General features: G+C 49.0%; 1 protein-coding gene across 2 annotated transcripts in view; it reads right to left on the reverse strand.

Annotated features, from left to right (window-relative positions):
• Positions 1–8,766: 8,766 nt before the first annotated feature.
• The window catches only part of SLC45A3 (solute carrier family 45 member 3), a 93,889-nt gene continuing 84,130 nt past the window's right edge, over positions 8,767–18,525 (reverse strand). For both annotated transcript variants that reach the window (XM_078863591.1, XM_078863592.1), the window contains 4 exons: positions 17,295–17,783; positions 15,335–15,638; positions 14,435–14,700; positions 8,767–11,030 (listed from right to left, as the gene is read on the reverse strand). In XM_078863591.1, coding sequence (XP_078719717.1) covers positions 10,602–11,030; positions 14,435–14,700; positions 15,335–15,638; positions 17,295–17,783 — 1,488 coding nt within the window. In that variant the 3' untranslated portion in view covers positions 8,767–10,601. The remainder of the gene's footprint in view (positions 11,031–14,434; positions 14,701–15,334; positions 15,639–17,294; positions 17,784–18,525) is intronic.

The following is an 18,525-nucleotide window of genomic DNA, read 5'->3' on the forward strand; positions in this document are numbered from 1 at the left end:
TCTTTTGGTATCGCGATTCAATCATTATCGTCTCATTTGTACTCTCTCGTAAACATGCCCCCGCCATCTCTTCTGTGCCTTGTACATTTTCATAAAGCCTGCGCGCGGTGACATTTGCATTTACTTTGCATAAACTGTAAACCACCGGGGCTGCTCACTGTCGCACGATTTCATTGCGGGCACTGAGACGGCGAGAGATGATCCTCCCCGCCGAGTCGACGAGTCGCTTACGCGTTTGCATCTGTGTCGACTGCCCTATCTCAAACTCCCCCCCCAAAAAAATGTAGCGTCGGAGCAATTCCCTTCCCAGCGAACGTGCGACACTTGAGAGCGCGACACCTAAGGTACACGACGCGAGTTGCAGAACAAACGACGACGAACTCGAGCTGAGCAGCACACGCACGCACGTGTGGACAGGCACCGGATGACGTCACAGACCGTGGGATGCATAGGGTTGTGGTGTTGTAGTAGTAGGTTTTTACCCTTTAAACTGGTACAAAACTGACACCTTTATACAAGGCATCATGTTTGCAATAACCGCAACACAAGCAGTCAAAATGCAAACAAAAAGAAACAACTCTGATAATGGTAATGATATGCACTGTCCTTGAAGTTGATTGGTCCACACCCGAGACAGCTTTCCTTAGAGCCTAGTCTCCATTGGTGTTGGACCAGATGACGCCAAAAGGCGTACAACTCAAAAACAGTGCACTATCAGAGTATTGAGAGCTCGGGGTAAGCATTTACACTATGAGACCTCCTTTACCAGTGGCAAAATATAGTAGTAGGGTTTTACCCTTTAAACTGGTACAAAACTGACACCTTTATACAAGGGTTGTGGTGCTTAGCGCTCTCTTGATGTCTTTCAGGTTGGAGCGCGCGTTGGCGGTGACACGGTGACGATATGTTAACTACCTCCCGAGGTATACAGAAGGTCGTGGGTTCGATGCCGACCCTGACGCCTGCTGTATATTTGGAGTTTGCGTGTCTCTCTCCCCATGGTCGCGTGGATTTTTCTCAGGGTCCTCCGGTTTTTCCCTCCACATTCAGAATTAACATGCGTTTAGAGTATTTGGCTGCTATAAATATTCACGTGATGAGAAGCCACTTCTTTGAGCGATCATTCGTGGCCAGGTTGCTTTTAAAAAAGAGCTCAGTGGGCTTTAAGCTATACATTATTTTTCATTTTACCAGGTAACATTTTAAACAGGTAAAAATGTTTTACCAGGTAACATTTTAAGCAGGTAATTTTTTTTACCAGATAACATTTAGCCAGGTAAAATTTTGACCTGGTAAAATAAAAAACTTACATTTAGATTTTGGTATCATGTCCAACATTTCATTCCACTTCTTTACAGAAGCTCCCCGGCAACGTGGAGGGAAACGTTGGACATCAGGGCCGACAACACGTGGCACAGCCCAAAAACGCGTCGGAAGAGCCGCTACGACCACTCGTGCAGACGGCAAAACTTTACATTTCATCGGTTTCCAAGAAAAACAAAAAAACACTCACCCCGCTTGCGTGTAAGGCAAACAAGCAAAAAATGCAATGAAAAATTGTTTCACGATTTGTGTGCACAACAGTTGTGAATATAGTTCATGCCCCCTTTTCAAATCTCGCACACATGGCAGATGTTGGCCACGTAACGGCCACCTGGTTTCCAGGGGGGGGGGGGGGGGGGTTACCAAAAAACACAAAACCGATGGACTTGAGATCACATAAATAAACACTCGCAAAAAAAAAAACACTCAATGCCTCATGCTGTATAACACGAGGCGTGTGCGCCCACACGTGCGTTCGGCCCACACGTGCGTTCTGCACAAGTTGCTGATGCGTGTGGCACACACAACGCGTCCTTCTGGAAGCATCTATCGGCGATAGAAGCTCCCACACGCGCTCTGAAGTCGAAACAGACAATACCCATTTACTTGACCGGTGCATAATTTGTCTCACTACAATACCCACAATACATTTTTCATTCTTATATATTTTTTGACAATAAACTACATTGAACATTTTTTTTCTTCCAAATTCTGAAATGTACCCTGAATGATTCAACATCGTCAGGCGTGTTCTATCCACTGCTGGATGGGGGCCTCCACAAGCTTATCGCCAAAATCTACACGATTCTGTGATGTAACAGGACACCTAAGCACTTGCACAGGGAAACGATTTCACCGACCCACACAAACCGGTGTCGTGAAGAATGGTGAAACTGTACCCCCCCCCCCCCTGTATTTAAATGTGTTTTTTTACCATTCCATTCGTATTTAAATGTCTCTTTTTTTACCGGAAAAGTAAGTTGAATTCCTGGCCACGGCTAACGCCAGTGGTGAGTTTTATCCAAATCGGTCTTTCCCCACCACCACCAGCTGCCTCTCGAATCAACCCATAAATTGTGAAGTGTGTTAATATTTGTTCTTTACGCAATATTTCTGCCCGGACCTCTGACGCGTTCTGGTCTATTCTATTTCCCGTTTCTCCGTAGGGATCGCGTTGACGTTGTTGCTCTGTGCAGATGCACCAATTATCTCCCTTGCAAACTAGCTGGGTAACTGGCTAAACGCGACTTTACGTGTGACAAAGTAAACATTGACCAGCACGGTGAAGTATAATCAAATGAGCACCAATCACGACACGGTCTGAGAAGGCCTTCATCCACCAGTGAGTTGATAAGGGGCTGTAAATCTCATTGTCAGAATTGTCCACACACCTACTACACGCAAGGCACCTTTGTCCGAATCGTTTTCTGCACACTGTACAAGGGTGACACAACGAACAACGCACGTGTTGGAACAACATCCACCAAGAGCCAAACCAGCTTCCGTATATGACTGTCCCTTGCTTTGGAATGTCTCGTAAGTATCAGAATAACTCTCAATTCGAGGCCGCATTACATCGGCCACAAAAAAACCCAACACAAGTCCAAAGAGAAACTCTCGCACGAGGCCCTCCACGGTGCCGACACGACGAGCCGGGCACACGGCGGGTTGACGGCGACAAAACAACGCGATTCCATCACGCTCGCAGTTCTCGCAACAAAACAACAGAATTCACGGGGCTCATCGGTGCGTTGGTGGAAAGGCAGCTGCTGTTAATATTTGCGGGGGGTGGGGTAAATGCGCAAACACGTGTTCGTTTCTGGCCGATTTGGCCGTGTTAGTGAGCGTTGCTTTCGCCAAAAAAGAACCGTGAATAATATCATTGTCGTTGTACTATCACTTCTGTTGTAATCTCCAAGCACACCGATGCAAAACGATTTAATATTTACTGCCAATCGTGAAAGATGTGGGTTCTAAAACACGACTGATCGTAGAGCTAAAACGTCACCCAATTTCTCTTTCACGTGTTCACGTTTGTATTGCTTGTATTGTTCTACAACTACATTGCGGTTGCTACTGTTGTGAGTTTTATTGTAAAGCCGGTCATTCTGAGACTCACTCCGACGGCGAAACACACACCACGTCGAAGATGACACTGGTCAGAGATTACTGCGGAGACTCCAGAAGTATATAAGGCCTCTCTCATACAACACCAGATGGAGCTCCCTAATACTCTTAAGGTCTCGCTCATTACACACCAAGCGCCTGCCACAAGTGACCCGCGATCCATCGATGACCTCGTCAGGGAGCACAAATCATCGCGCGAACTCCGGTCACCCTCGCAGCGGCGGCTTTTGGCTCAACATCAAAGACGGCCGTAGCATCGCGCGCTTTCGGATGTACTCCTGCGGACGTCTGGAACGCTCTTCCTTCTGGTAGTAGGAAGCCACTGGAGCTATGCACTTTTAAAGCCAGATTGAAAAGTACTTTCTGTAAAACTGCTTTATGTGTTTAGTTTGTTGTCCTTCCCTCACACCTCCGATAAGCACGGTTGGCTACGTACGGTGCGAAAGAAGTTCAACATGCATACATAAATTTCGATTTAAAGCTTTCGTGACTGCAGGGATTCATCTTCTTGGTTCTTTCGGTAAAGTCACGTAGAAGGGAAATAATAAAATAATAAAAATAAAACATAATACAATATGACATTATGTTTCATTTTTATTATTTTATTATCTCCCTTCTACGTGACTTTACCGAAAGAACCAAGAAGATGCATACATAACTCCGTAACAAAGGTAAAGGTGCAGCCCGGGCAACTAATCGCTCTTGCCACTGCTGGCAGAAAGGCCTCCACTGCAGGGTGTTTTTGGCCTACTCTTCCACGCTGGCCAAAGTCTTGAAATAGGTGGCACTACCCACACATTACCGCACAGGGCTCTGCACAGTGCTTTTTGAAAGTTCGTATATCTTAGTTTACATACAAGGAATATGCCAGATACGGTGAAACCCCAAACTTTATATATATATTTTACCCTCGCAACAGAGATAAGCACTTCAACTCACTACATTTGCATAACCGGTTTAATCGCAGGTAGCTTCCTGGATTGTAACCCAGGATATCTCAATGGTTTCGGACGAGTGGCTCCGACATGGACATTGTGAGCCCCCCCTTGGGTCCCTTGATCGCATCCCCCGCACCTTTCCTGCCCTTACACCCCCATAATGCCACCTCTTCCTCACCGACTCTCGCCAACACAGTGAAATGTCGATGCAATACAGCACAAAACATCGTCAGAGCTCCTTGACGATGCACTGCACAGAGGGCACACGCTGACGTGAGCCAGGCTGCCTGCCAAGCCACGCACTCAAAGAGCATCGTGGACGAACTTACGCACGACGATGACGACGCCACCTTTTTCCCCACCGGTCACAAAACGTCCGATAAAAACGTCACCACAATCTTACTTCAACAAAGCGCACAGCACCTCCTTATCAGCCGTACGTACGTGACTGCGGCCAACGCCACCGATTTAATCGGTGGGCTGCTGATTTTTGCTTGTGACACCCATTTACCACTTTCGGACTTTTAAGAACGAAAATTACATCGATTTAGAATATTTTGAGAAGGAGTTAGGAATTAAAAGTTAACTTAGAATTTTTAACACGTAGGCTTTCGCGACCATTATCATCCATAATATAGGTTTTTTTTTAATATATAGAATGTAAATGTTGTGGATTTGCTCTCCAACACACCGGTGTGCTGTACTAGTAACGAATTGGCATGTTCTGTTTACGTGACAACCCTTACTAGTTGGCTCTGTCGGGTGGTGGCGGGTTTAACGACACATTTATATTTACGCGATCTCACACAAGAAACCTATATAATGCATTTACTTCGAATATCGGTTACGCGGTAGTAAAAGGGTTTGAAAAGTGGCAGCCTCTCGCTTACATCCGTAGCGTTGGCGAGTGCGTTTCTCTTAACTTAAACAATGTCAACAATCACTTGGTCTTGAAATCTTTGGAGAGAAACACTAGTGTTGTTCATAAATGCACACGTGATTATTATAATTTTACAGATTGATTGCATTTCCACAAGTAGGAACACAGCCCCAAAGCCGACAATCCACATTTCGGTGTGCAGTATAGACAAAGTGCTTGCCACAAACGAACCACAATACCTTGATGATCTCATCAAAGACCACAAACCATCACGCGAACTCTGGCCATCCTCGCTGCGGCTTTTGGGCTAACCATCGAACAGAGACGGTCACCGCATCGCGCGCTTTCAGATGCGCTTCTGCGGCCGTCTGGAACGCTCTGCCTTCCGACGTAAAAAATCCACTGGAGCTATACACTTTTAAATCTAGATTGATTTTTTTTTCTTTAGAGCTGCTTGTTGTGTCTCGTTGGTTGCCCTTCGTACGGTGCGAAAGAAGGCCAACGCACACATACATAGACATTAGGGGGCAGGTGCTGTTCGCGAGCGTCTTAAAGGATGGCGTGGCACACAAAGCGGCGGTGGGCTCGGCATTTAACATCCTCAGCAGCCTTTGTCTCTCTGCTACTGTTACTCATACCCATTTTAGGCCAAGTTCACCTAGGGGAGGGGAGGGGTGGGGTGGAGTGGCGGTGCAGTGATTACCGCACCGCACTGCGAACTTGAATTTCAATCCCGGCCTCGGCCAACATCAGCGGCGAGTGACATAGGAACCGGTCCTACCGCCCTTCCCACCTCACCAGGCCCGCCCTGACATGGACATTTTTTGCAGCCAAATACTCTAAACGCGTGATGTTGATTCTAAATGTGGAGGGAAAAACCGGAGGACCCTGAGAAAAAAAATCTACGCAACCACGGGTAGAGAGAGGCACGCAAACTCCAAATATACAGCAGGCGTCAGGGTCGAACCCACGACCTCCTGTATACCAGGTGAAGTAGTTAACATCTCACCACCAAGGCACCTTCAGCCTTGAATATTGGCGAGCTGGAGGGGGCTGGAGGGGACTGAGCACCCTATCGCCGCCACTGAAGACTCCACCACCGCCTTTAAACTTGTTACAGTCAACAAAGTTGGCATAGCCTTTCCTTACATACAGGCGTTGAGAGGCTGGAGTGGAAAAAAAAAACAGCAGATCATATCGTTATTAATTCCCTGTAATAATTTGAGGTTTAAATTTTGAGTTAAAGCTTTCGTGACTGCAGGGATTCATATTCTTGGTTATTTCGGTAAAGTCTCGTAGAAGGGAAACAAAAAAATAATAAAAATATAAAACAATAAAATTCTCACGACGTTTCGACTGCATCACAAACAATTTGAGGTGTTTAACATTGACTGTTTTCGTGCCCCCCCCCCACTCCGCCACCCAGACTTCAAACAAGGTGACGCTCGCGACAGAGTTGCATGCTCTACAACTCTTAGCCAACAGAACCCAAAGGAGGATTTCAAGCCACTCCTGTACACACACACGAAGCGCAACAACACTGCCGAAAGGAATTATTTTAGATCCGTGAGAGAGAAAAAAAATCACAACTATTACCGCCGTAAACTTTGCACCGAAACAAACTGTAATAATAAAAAAGAAAACTATGAGAAGGAAGTGGACGGGTAACCAATGGACTAAGTAAGCACTACGCAACAACCAGGCGATCAAAAAACTCGGTGGTGGCCCATAAAGAGAGCCAGTGACCTACGTGAATCTCTAAATCTGCCGACGTAAGTTCCCGTGAAGTGTCCTGCACTCGCGGTCCAGGCCGTCGATCCCTGCCCGAGATAATTCTCTACCTCGTTCTTAAAAGTGCTCGTTCGATCGTCGCTGGACTATTGCTCGCCGCCCTCACAAAAGTGATTCTTTAACTGCAGAAACATGCTGAAGTCACTGGCACGAGTGTGGGTTTTATCCAGATTTCTATGGATTGTCCTCCAGTGCTTCCGTTCTCTCTCTGTTTTTTTTTCTCTCTCTCTCTCTCCTGATGTCTTCCCTTTGCAGTAAACGCTCAAAGATAATGATTTCAAACACCTGCAAAGAGTGGACCTAATTATCTAATGCCATTACTTTTTTTTACGAACCCCTAAAAGTAATGCACTGTAAAACTAAAATATTAAACAAACTCGCCCTTTGCTGCGGTACCAACTCTTATTTTTAACGTCAGGCCTGGGACACCGGTTAATTATGTTCGTGCCTCCGGATAATTGGGCTCCATAAAAGTGAGGACACGGCCCCTTTACCGCGACCGCAAGCAGCCCGATGCACACTGCCGCCTGCCAGCGTGGATGTCGGCGAACCGGCGACTCGATTTCTCACGCGGGAGCTCGCGCTCGGCTGTGCGCAGCGCTGCGGTTGTGTCGCCCGCTTGAAACAAACCACCGGTTTTCTACTGACGACTTGTGTAGAAATGCAAAAGCCGTTGGCGTGCGCACAGCAATGTAACCGTGTACTGTAAAGGAATATTGTATACCAAACTCATTCTAAGCATTGCTGTTGAACATTACGGGGCGCAAAAAAGCAACCAATATGCAGAATTCTAGATTAGAAGCTTTCGTGACTGCAAGGATTCATACTCTTAGTTCTTACAACACAGAACTGAGTTCTGCATGTTGTTAGTTCTTTCGGTAAAGTCACGTAGGTAAAAAATTAAATTAAATGAATACAAATTAATTTTTATTTCATTTTTTACCTACGTGACTTTACCGAAAGAACTAACAACATGCAGAACTCAGTTGTGTTGTCACACGTAAGAAGAGATTTTAAATTTGTTTTGAAGCTTTAGTTTTGATTTGAAGAGATATTTTATTAAGTCCATGGGACCATTGGATTTTCTAACCAATGTTATCCAGTATGCATTTAGCACTTCAACAAATGCTGCTGGAAAGTATTGGTATTTTTTTTCATGAATATGTGAAGACTGAACAGAGTTCTACTATGTGTCAAGGAATGTGGGCCGAATGAACCAAGCAAATCCAACGTCAAAAGGTCATCGTGAAGACGCGTGTGCTAGGAGATGGGAAATTGTGGAATGAGGGCATGCAATTTAAACTCCTCCATTTGCCTTAGTGCATTTAACCCTTTCCCATTCTGATGACATACGTCATTATCGGTACCGAGGCTCCCTATCGGTACCGAGGCTCCCACAAGGCCATGCGGGAGGGCATGTGGCACAGTTTGGCGCCATCTATCACAAAGTGCGGCCGTGTCGCGACGGTTCTCTGCGGTGAGTACAACGTCTTAAAAACCAGCGGCGCTACGCCTCTCTCATTCAAACGGCGAACCGCTTGCGCGTTCCGAGATTCAGCGGTGAATGGGACACGAACCTGCAACTTGCAGACGTCTTGGAACGGGAAAGGGTTAAGCTATGCGTATGGTCCCAGCGGTACGTACGATATGATGAAGGCAAACTTAAAATGAAACGTTTCATTTGTTTTATTTCTCAACAGCCAACAAGAGATGAACACAGAGTTTGTGTAGAAAAATATATAACATTTTCTTTTTTTGGATCGTTGCTTTGAGTGACCTGCTAGGTGACGTGAAACAGATAAATTTTAAATGAGGTTGGCACATTATTTAACCGGATTTACACGAAGAGTTTCACCAATTTTTGTTTTAATGACGAACATGACGAATAGAACTGGGCGTAACTGTGGGACACATTCAAATGAAGATAAATAAATAAATAGGCATTCGACGATTTACTTTGCAGTTTGCATATGTCAAAACAATTAGGTGACATCGTACAAATATGCAAACAAAAATGTAAGCATGGGCTGGTAATTTTTTTTGTGAGTTGCGAGAAACCCCTCGAGAAATGTACCCATTATCTCCCAGTTAATAAGATTATATAATGACTCTTGTACTATGAAATATTCCAGTGTGATTCATGTATTGCTCTTACAATGTGCTGGCTTATAATTACCAATAAATACTTTACTTTGCATGGATTTATAATGATCTAGGCACGAAAGATGGCAAAGTCTAAGTGTAAATGTTAAGTCCCCGTGGGCTGAGGTTGTAATATTAACCATGTTTGGTTAGCAACTAGTCAGCATGTGCTGTGGAAACATCAATAATGTCCACAGGAGAAGAAGCAACTTTGGTTTAATGCCATATGACTGTCCAGACAACATCCTCTTACAATCCAATAATTATGCTTCACCTGCCACTTAATGACCGACTGCAAAAAAAAACAGAAACAGATTTCTGCCAAGCAGTCACCCAGGCAGTTATACATCTGGACAAATCAATGATTATCACTGCAAAGTCTAACGAAATCAACTCTCAAGGTTGAACAGCTGCCAATTACTGTAAAGACTTCTCACAGATTTTGTTCTGCACAATGCCTGCACGCTTGACACATCGTTACGTTGTAAACCACGCCTTCGCATTAATCGCATTTCAAATTCAACGAGTTAAAAATGAATGCAACATGAACACAAACCTAGGAATCGCACTGCATAAAAACCTTTTATGTTCGAGTGTTTTTTTTTTTTTTTAAACCCGTTAACATTGAATAATTCTCTACAGCGCTGCAGTTATTTCATACAGTATAGGAAATGATTCGCAAAGAAGGAAACATTTCTGCCGCTTATTGCAAAGCTCCCCTTGTTTAGTGCCGATCGTGGCAAACATTAAATAAGAAGTGCACCTCTTCACGAAGCAGGGCAAAACCGACGGGGAAAGGGGCCAGGTTTCTCGCGTTTACGTGTAAACTGCGTTGCCGTTCCTTGGGTGTAAATACATTTTCAGGTGCAAAGGGGAAAAAAGAAAAAGGGAAAATACCGCACGCAAACATTTTAACACACGCTCACGGTAATGTGCCCTTTCTTTGCGAGTTACATCATTGCACGTGGTCCTGTGTGTCATTTCAGAGATGAAAAAGATTGTTTTTTTTTTCCATCTCGCACGGAAACAAATCTCGGACGAGCAAATAACTAACAAAAGAACTCAATGATTTGCGTTGTCGAGTTTTTGTTGCGTCTGCGCAAACGGAAACCCACCGTTCCTTTACGGTCAACAATTATAGCAATAAATAAAAAAAAATCAAAGTGTCCCTCTGGTAAAACGAGCACTAGGCGGTGTTGCATCTCTGCTTGGCTGTCCTGGGCCACCATCGGCCAATCCACACTCCTGTGACCCGGGATGGATGATGCTGGGCTGAGTTACATTGAAACTCGCAGTCTCCCCCCCCCCACTTCTCCCAACTCCCCTTGCAGCGCTCTAACCGCAGCTTCGCTCGGTCAGAAGTCAAATAAAAAAAAAACCACCGGGGGGTAAACGAGCGCTCACAGCAAATGCCGGATGTGTTCAAGGTCCGCCTTGGTGAAGACGACGCGCGTGCCCAGGTAGAGCGACGCCAGCCCCAGGGCGGCGGCGCACACGACGTACGCCTGGACGGAGCCGCACGTCTCCACGATGGCGCCCATGCACAGGGAGGGCACCACCTGCGACAGGAATAACATGCTGTCCAGGATGGCCATGTCCATGCAGATGCCGCGCTTGCCGTGGTCCGTCGCGTGCTGGGAGGCGGGCAGCTGCAGCTGCTGCTGCGGCGTCGTTGTCGTCGTCCTCGCGCTCGGCCGATCGGCGAGGATGGGGCCTCCGTTGTGGGACTTGTGGGCGTGCGCGCTCATCGCCGTCGACTCCCACCCGTGGGGTTTCTTCTCCGAGCGCTGGGCGTCCGTGTCGCTCTTCGCCTTGTGGAACATGAAGGCCTGGGCGGGCACAGCAGAACGGGGTCAGTCGGCAACGTCGATCGGCTCTCCCGACTCGTTTCGGGCCGTCGATGTCCGACGTTTCGCCCCACGCGCTGGGAATTTTGTTTTTGGGAACAGCAGCGCCACGCGGAGGGAAATTTCGGATATTGTGCCGAACAACAACATGGGGTGCCATGGTGGCAAGACGTTAACTACCTCGCCTGGTATACAGAAGGCCGTGGGTTCAATCCAGACACTGACATCTGTATATTTGGAGTTTGCATGGTCGCATGGATTTTTCTCCGGGAGTGTGCGGTTTGTCCCTCCACAATGAGAATCAACATTTGTTCAGAGTATTTGGCTGCTATAAATTTCTGCACGATAAGCCACTTCGTTGAGCTATATCATTTGTGGCCAGGTTTGGCTTTGAAACATAGATATATAGCTCAGTGGGCCTTACCGGTTAAAATAAACATCTTTTAAGCAGTTTACACACTCGTCAGGTCTCGGAACGAAGCCGGATTGAGCCTCGGTCAGTTCTTGGTTGGGAGAATTCAGTTTCTGAAGAAACTCCTAGCAATGAGCGGCAAGTCCAGGTACTCCCACATTTTTTTCCCACATGCTTGACGCTCATTGATGGAATAAAACAAAACGTCCCAATGCAAGACCCTCGGTGAGACTTTTATGGGTCGATAAAAATCACTGATATTGTTGCATGCAATCGCTAGTCAGTTTAACATGTAAGCTTTCGTGACAGATATTATCCACAACTGGCATCATCCGGCGGACAGCTGGCTGTCCGCCTGATGAGGCTGGTTGTAATTTCTGGCAAAACGTCGTACTCGAATTGTAAATGTTGTGCGTTTTATGTTCAAAAACACCACTGTGCTGAACTAAAAACGAATTGGCACGTTTTGTGTACGTGACAAAAACCTTGCTAATTGGCTACGTCGTGTGGTGGCGGGTTTAACGACACATTTATATAGTTACACGATCTGACCCAAAAACCTCTATTGAGGATAATGACTACTGTTTAGCGTTAATTAGGCCCCAAGGTTTTAGTGGAGTGCTCTTTGCGACAATAGCAGGAAACACGGCAGCATTTTTTTGTTTACACATGCCCGACTGCTGATCAGACTCGACTCCGGTTCAGGGTTTGCTGCTGAAACAAATGCCCCAGGAAAGTATTGAGCGCAGAAGGCCGATTGGTTGATGGATTCGAATTATTTTATTTGGTACCCGCATACAAAGACAAAGATCCCCCGTATAGCCTGTAACAGACTGTCGGGGCAAGTGTTGCTAGCGAGCACCTATGAAGGCCGGCACGGCACACGAGGGGGTGGGCGGCCAACACCACGACCGGCCGCCTTTGTCTCCCTCGTGGCAATGCTCACACACCGCACCAGGTACTCATTTGAGGCTGAGTCGACCTAGGGGAGGCCCAGGTCCGGTTCAGATAATCATCACTGGTGTTGGTCGTGAGCGGGAATCGAACTCGGGTCGCCAGGTTCGTAGCGCAGCGCGCTAACCGCTACACTACCACTCCCAACAGACAGGTACACACACGTTTGGCATGCCACGATTCACCTCCTCGGTAATGCGACGAACTTTCACAATTTTTAACGTGCATTAGTTTATTTATTATTATTATTTGTATCTTGTTCGCACAGCTTTGCTCAACTATCTTCTTGGTTCTTTCGGTAAAGTCACGTAGAATAGAAATAATAAAATAATAAAAATAAAACATTATAAAATAATTCTCACGACGTTTGAAATTTGCTCAACTACTCGTCTAACAACGACCACGAGCATATCCATTCGTGAGTGCGATTCGTTGAAATTCTCAACTTCGACGAGCAACCAAAGTCAACAATGCACGACGTCACGCGGCCAGAATCAGAACCTTTCTTTTATCCTGCTGAAATCCGACGAGCTATTAAGCTCTTTTTCACACATGTCTGGTACCTGGCGTGCCACCGTAAACTACGCTTGAAGTGCATTGGCACGAAGGAAGGTGGTGGAGGGGGTGGGTTTGGGGGGGGGGGTGAGGGGCAGAGGGGGGGGGCACAGAGTGGGAGGGGAGGGGGTGCAGAGACATCCGAGATTGGTGTTACGCCTGTGGCCCCATAACGCACAATCCGTATCTCTAGCATCAACACAAACACGGGCAGCCCGGGTCACAGGCAGTCACGCCCCGGGCCGTGACCACCCCCACCCTGTTCGCCCGGGGGGGGGGGGTGGTGGTGGGGGGGTAGTGCAGTGTTTAGCGCGCGGCGCTACTAACACAGAGACCCCAGTTCGATTCCTGCTCACGGCCAACACCAGTGATGATTTAACACGCAGGCTTTCGCGACCAGTATTATTCACAATAAAGGTTTTTGGGTTAGATCACGTAGTTTATAAATGTGTCGCAACCCTCCACCACCCGACACGGCCAATCAGTAAGAAATGTGTCACGTTGACAATAGACAAACAGTTCACTACTTTAGCCCACCGGTGTGTTGAAGAGTGGATCCACAACATTTACAATTTGAGTAGGACATATTAACTGGTAATTACATCCAGCATCTTCGGGCAATTTGCCAGAATCGTGGAGCCATCCACCTACTTCCGGTCTTAATTAGTGCAGGATGACGTCATCATTGTTGAACCCCATCAGGATTCGAGATCAGAGGCGGGAGGTGGGGGGGGGTATTGCAATTATGTAATAGATCAGTAATCAGCCACTTAGCATGTGACTCACCTGTAAGGAATTGCAATTTGTGTTGTGTGTTACTGGCCAAGATTAGTTAGAGAATCAATTGAAATTGAGAAGAATTCGAATTATTTTAATCGCTGTGATAGCTATAGACTCAGCGCAGCCTGGAAGCGTGTTATTAAGTAATAACACAACACATTGGCTGTGTCGGGTGGTGAAGGGTTGCGACACATTTATAAATAACGCAATCGAACCCAAACACTTTTATTATGACCAGTGATGATTTTCAGAACCGGTCCTGAGCCTCCCCTAGGTCGACTCAGCCTCAAATGAGTACCTGGTATGTTATGTTAAGCATCGCCACGAGGGAGATAAAGGCGGCCGGGGCGTGGTACTGGCCACCAACCGGCCTTCATAGGCGCTACTCGCTAACGTCACTTGCCCCGACAGTCTGTTAAAGGCTATATGGGGGACCTTTATCTTCGTGTAATTCATGCCGGGTATAATAATGGTGTGTGTGTGTATTACATGTGTGTAACGCACGGTGTGTACAGCGGCGCGTGACAGGTGGCAGAGACATGTGACCACACCGTTGCTTCACGTGACCACGCTTGGCCACGTTTGCGAGTGGGAGACACGATCCAGTTCACGTATCGCGCCGGGGGGGATCGTTGTCTATGGGGGGGGGGGAGGGGGTGGGGTTAGTGAGGGTGCAGCCACCAACCTCCTGCTCCTGGTGGTAGAGTGTGGTGAGCGTGTAGGGCAGCGTGTGCAGCATGGAGCATCCGAAGCCCGTGAGCGCCGTCATGGCGGTGACGAGCGCCACGCTATCCGACAGGCACATGACGAGCATGGCGATCGTGAAGGAGCCCATGCTGGCCAGGTAGACCCCGCGGCCGCCCAGCGAAGTCACCAGGCGGTCCATGCCCACGGAGCACACGGTCGACGTGCAGCACTGCAGGAAGAGACCCCAGCTGCCCATGCGCACCCCTGGCGGAGGCGGCGGCAGCCCGTGGTCAAGGTCCGATCGAAGGCGTTTGGGGGCACAACAGCAGAGCAAGCGTGGGGTTAATGCTCACCTACAGCAGCAGCAGCCTTAGCAGCTAAAACAGCAGCAGTATCAGCAGCAGCAACAACAACAGCAGCAGCATCAGCAATTACGATTGATCAGAAAATCACGTGATTCAAGTTCGACTGCAGCAGCAGCAGCAGCAGCAGCAGCTAAAACAGCAGCAGTATCAGCAGCAACAACAACAACAGCAGCAGCAGCAGCAGCAATTACGGTTGATCAGAAAAGCACGTGATTCAAGTTCGAATGCAGCAGCAGCTAAAACAGCAGCAGCTAAAACAGCAGCAGCATCAACAGTAGCAGCTACAATTGATCAACAGCGCTTGGCACAACAATGGCGCACGCAGCATAATCCAAAACGGAAGCAGCCAAAGTGGCATCAGCAAGAGCATCTTCATCAGCAGCAACAACAGCAGCGGCGGCATTACAAGCAGCGACAACAACAGCATCGGCAGCAATCTCAGCCAAAACAACAGTGGCCCAGCCCAAAACACAAATAGGGGTCATCGCGCATTGGCGACGAAGAGCCGGGCTTTGGCAGTTTCGTTGCGGCACCTTCGTCGTAGAGCAGGCGCCGCGGGGAGCCGGCCTCGGCGCTGGGAACTCCGCCGTAGAGGCCCTCGCCCATGAAGTCCGTGTAGAAGAGCATGAAGGTCATGATGGACATCCACGAGGACAGCTGCGCGAAGCACAGGCGCAGCAGCACGTTCGGCATCCGCAGGAAGCTGCGGTAGACGTCCGGCACGAGGAACGAGACGACGCCGCCACGGAGCCACCACGCGGAGCCGTTGTGCCGGGCCGCCCGCCAGCCCGCGCCGGCACGCTCCACACAGCCCGAGCAGCATCTCGCACCTCCACTCTGCAAGCGACACGCAGCCCACCACCCATCACCACCACCACCCACCACCACCACCACCCATCGCCACCACCCCCAAACATCACCATCACCACCACCACCCATCACCACCACCCCCAAACATCACCATCACCACCACCACCACCCACCGGTCACCACCACCACACCACCACCCATCATCGCCACCACCACCGATCACCACCACCCCCAAACATCAGCCCCAACATCACCACCACCACCATCACCATCACCACCACCACCACCACCACCAACAACACCACCACCAACAACACCACCACCACCAACATCACCACCACCCCCAACACCACCACCATCCCCACACCACCACCATCCCCACACCGTCGTTTTAGTCTCAGGGCCCGGTCTGCTCCTCGGTATGACACCGACTTGTGTTGTGTTGACTGCGGATGTATTGTGCAATTGTTTTTATTATTATTATTGTTACTGGCTTTTATCGTAGTGTGTTTCCATTTTCAACAATTATATAGCCGGGTGGTGGTGGATTTGCACGTGGCCTGTAATCCGGCACTGCGGAGGTGAGAGCATCGAGGTGCCATATGCTGGCTTGCCATAAGAAGGCAGTACAGCAAGTGGGCTAATCGCCATCTGTTTCCATTTGTTGCCCCATTTTTTACGTACAGCACTTTGGGATATTTCGATATGCTTTACAATTGTGATTAGAATTTATTTTAATATTCAGGGTCGAGTCCTCACACATGCATATGGATGCTGCCATGGGGTGTAATGGTTGGACATCACTGGTTCGATTCCCAGGCGAGGCAGCCCACGCTATAAGTTAGTCTTGACTGGGATTTGAATTCAGGTCACTGGGTTCATAGTGCACTGCGTGAAGCATTAAAGCTTCACCGCTCCCGAGAAACAAGAGCCCCCATTCACCACGAAACGGGCCCAGGTGTCATGGGTTAACCGACTTCGAGGACCGCTTTCCACACACAAAGGCCCTCCTATAGCCCTCATATAGCCCTCATAAATTGTCGGGGCAGTTCGCGAGCACCTATTAAGCCTGGCATGGAGCATGAGGGGTCAGTGCGGACAGAACCATCTCTGCCTGTCTACACATTGCACCGTGCACTTATTTCAGGCCCGGTGGACCTAAGCAGAACCAAGGAATCGGTTAAAATATCTGCCGCCGATATTAGCCACGGCCAGGAATAGAATTTGGGTCGCTCTTTTCTGAGTGCAGTGCACTCGGCACGACCGCTCGCACCGTGAGGAGAAGCATCCCTCCCCGTCGCCCACGGGGCTGCTGGGACAAGTGCTGTTAGCGAGCGCCTATTAAGCCCGGCATGGCGCACGAGGAGATGGTGTCACGAGAACCACGCCTTTGTCTCCCCAGCGCACACCACACACATAAACAAAGACAAAGATCCCCTGTATTGCCTTAACAGACTGTTGGGGCAAGTGCTGTTAGCGAGCAACTATAAGAAAACCGGCATGGCGCACGAGGGGGTGGGCGGCCAGCACCACGCCCGGCAGGCTTTGTCTCCTTAGTGGCGATGTTCACACACCGCACCAGCTGCTCGTTTAAGAGCGAGTGGACCTAGGGGAGGTGGAAGCGCTCACCCCCCCAAAGACAGACAGACAGACGTGTGCCCACGGACGCGCACGCCACCTCACCTGCGTAACGACGACCACCTCCACCACCTCCCTCCTGCCCCCGCCACCCGACGCCGCGCCGGCCGCCACGGAGCCGGCCAGCGGCACGTCGGGGTGGTGCCCCCCGGCAGCCCGGCCATGCGGCACCAACGCCGCCGCCGCCGCAGCCGCCGCCGCCTGCCCTCCCCCGGCCTTCGCGGGCGGCGCCGGCGGGTCTCGGGCCTGCCACATGGTGACGGCGAGGCTGACGAGGAACACGGCGATGAGGATGGAGAAGAGGCACTGGCCCTGCCCCCCGAGCCGGCGAGCCAGGTCGGTGCCGCTCCAGTCGACGGTGGGCAGGAGGTAGCCCACGCAGCCGCCGGCGCTCGTCATCAAGGAGTACATGGCGTAGGCGTGCACGCAGCGCTCGGGTTCGCGCAGCGTGTCCGCCACCAGCGCCTCGAGCGGCGTGAAGCACGATTGTCCGCAGAAGTCCAGCAGCCCCACGCCCACGATCATCAAGCCGACCTGGGCGCGCGCGGGACACGGGGGGGGCGGCACGACGGGCGATGTGGTGCGGTGGCGCTTCTTGAGTGCGTGGGTGTGCATGGGTACTTTCGTTTGAGAGTGTGTGTGGGTGATGTGGTGTGTGTGTGCACGGGTACTTTCGTGTGTACTCAAATACTTTAACATTGTAGAAGCAATTCATCATTATTTTTCTTTTCCTTTGTGCCAAGAGCACTCCTGGGTAAAGGCATTCCCAAGCCAATGTAGTCACGGCGGATTGTACGTGTGTAGAACTTCTTTCACACTGTACGTAGACCAACTGTGCTAATCGAGTCGCCATAGAAAGACAGCTTCTTAGCTCAATGGGCCTCACCCAAAATAAACTGACTGATTGACCGTTACAGATATCACTTGCCAATGATGTTAGCCACAGCTGGGAATATAATTCAGGTCACTGGGTTCATAGTGCATTGCTCGAACCGCTGCGCTGGTGCTGCTGCTACTGCCGAACCAAGCGTGAACTTTTATTTGGGTAATAAGCGTGGCATTAGGGTACTTGAACTAGTATTCGGGCACTCTAGTACTTTATTCAGTGTAAATAAAGTAAAAGTAGCTTTGTGTTAAATTTAGTTTGGGAGAACTCTCATCTCCTCTTTACATCCCTGGGGTGGGTGTGCAAATTCCACATTCCTGTGACAGGTGCCAGTCTAACAATGTAACTGTCGCTGTTAGAGTCCTCACAATTAGTTTTATCAACGGCTGT

The sequence above is a fragment of the Lampetra fluviatilis genome, chromosome 16 (assembly GCF_964198595.1).
Source record: "Lampetra fluviatilis chromosome 16, kcLamFluv1.1, whole genome shotgun sequence".
Taxonomy (NCBI): Eukaryota; Metazoa; Chordata; class Hyperoartia; order Petromyzontiformes; family Petromyzontidae; genus Lampetra; species Lampetra fluviatilis.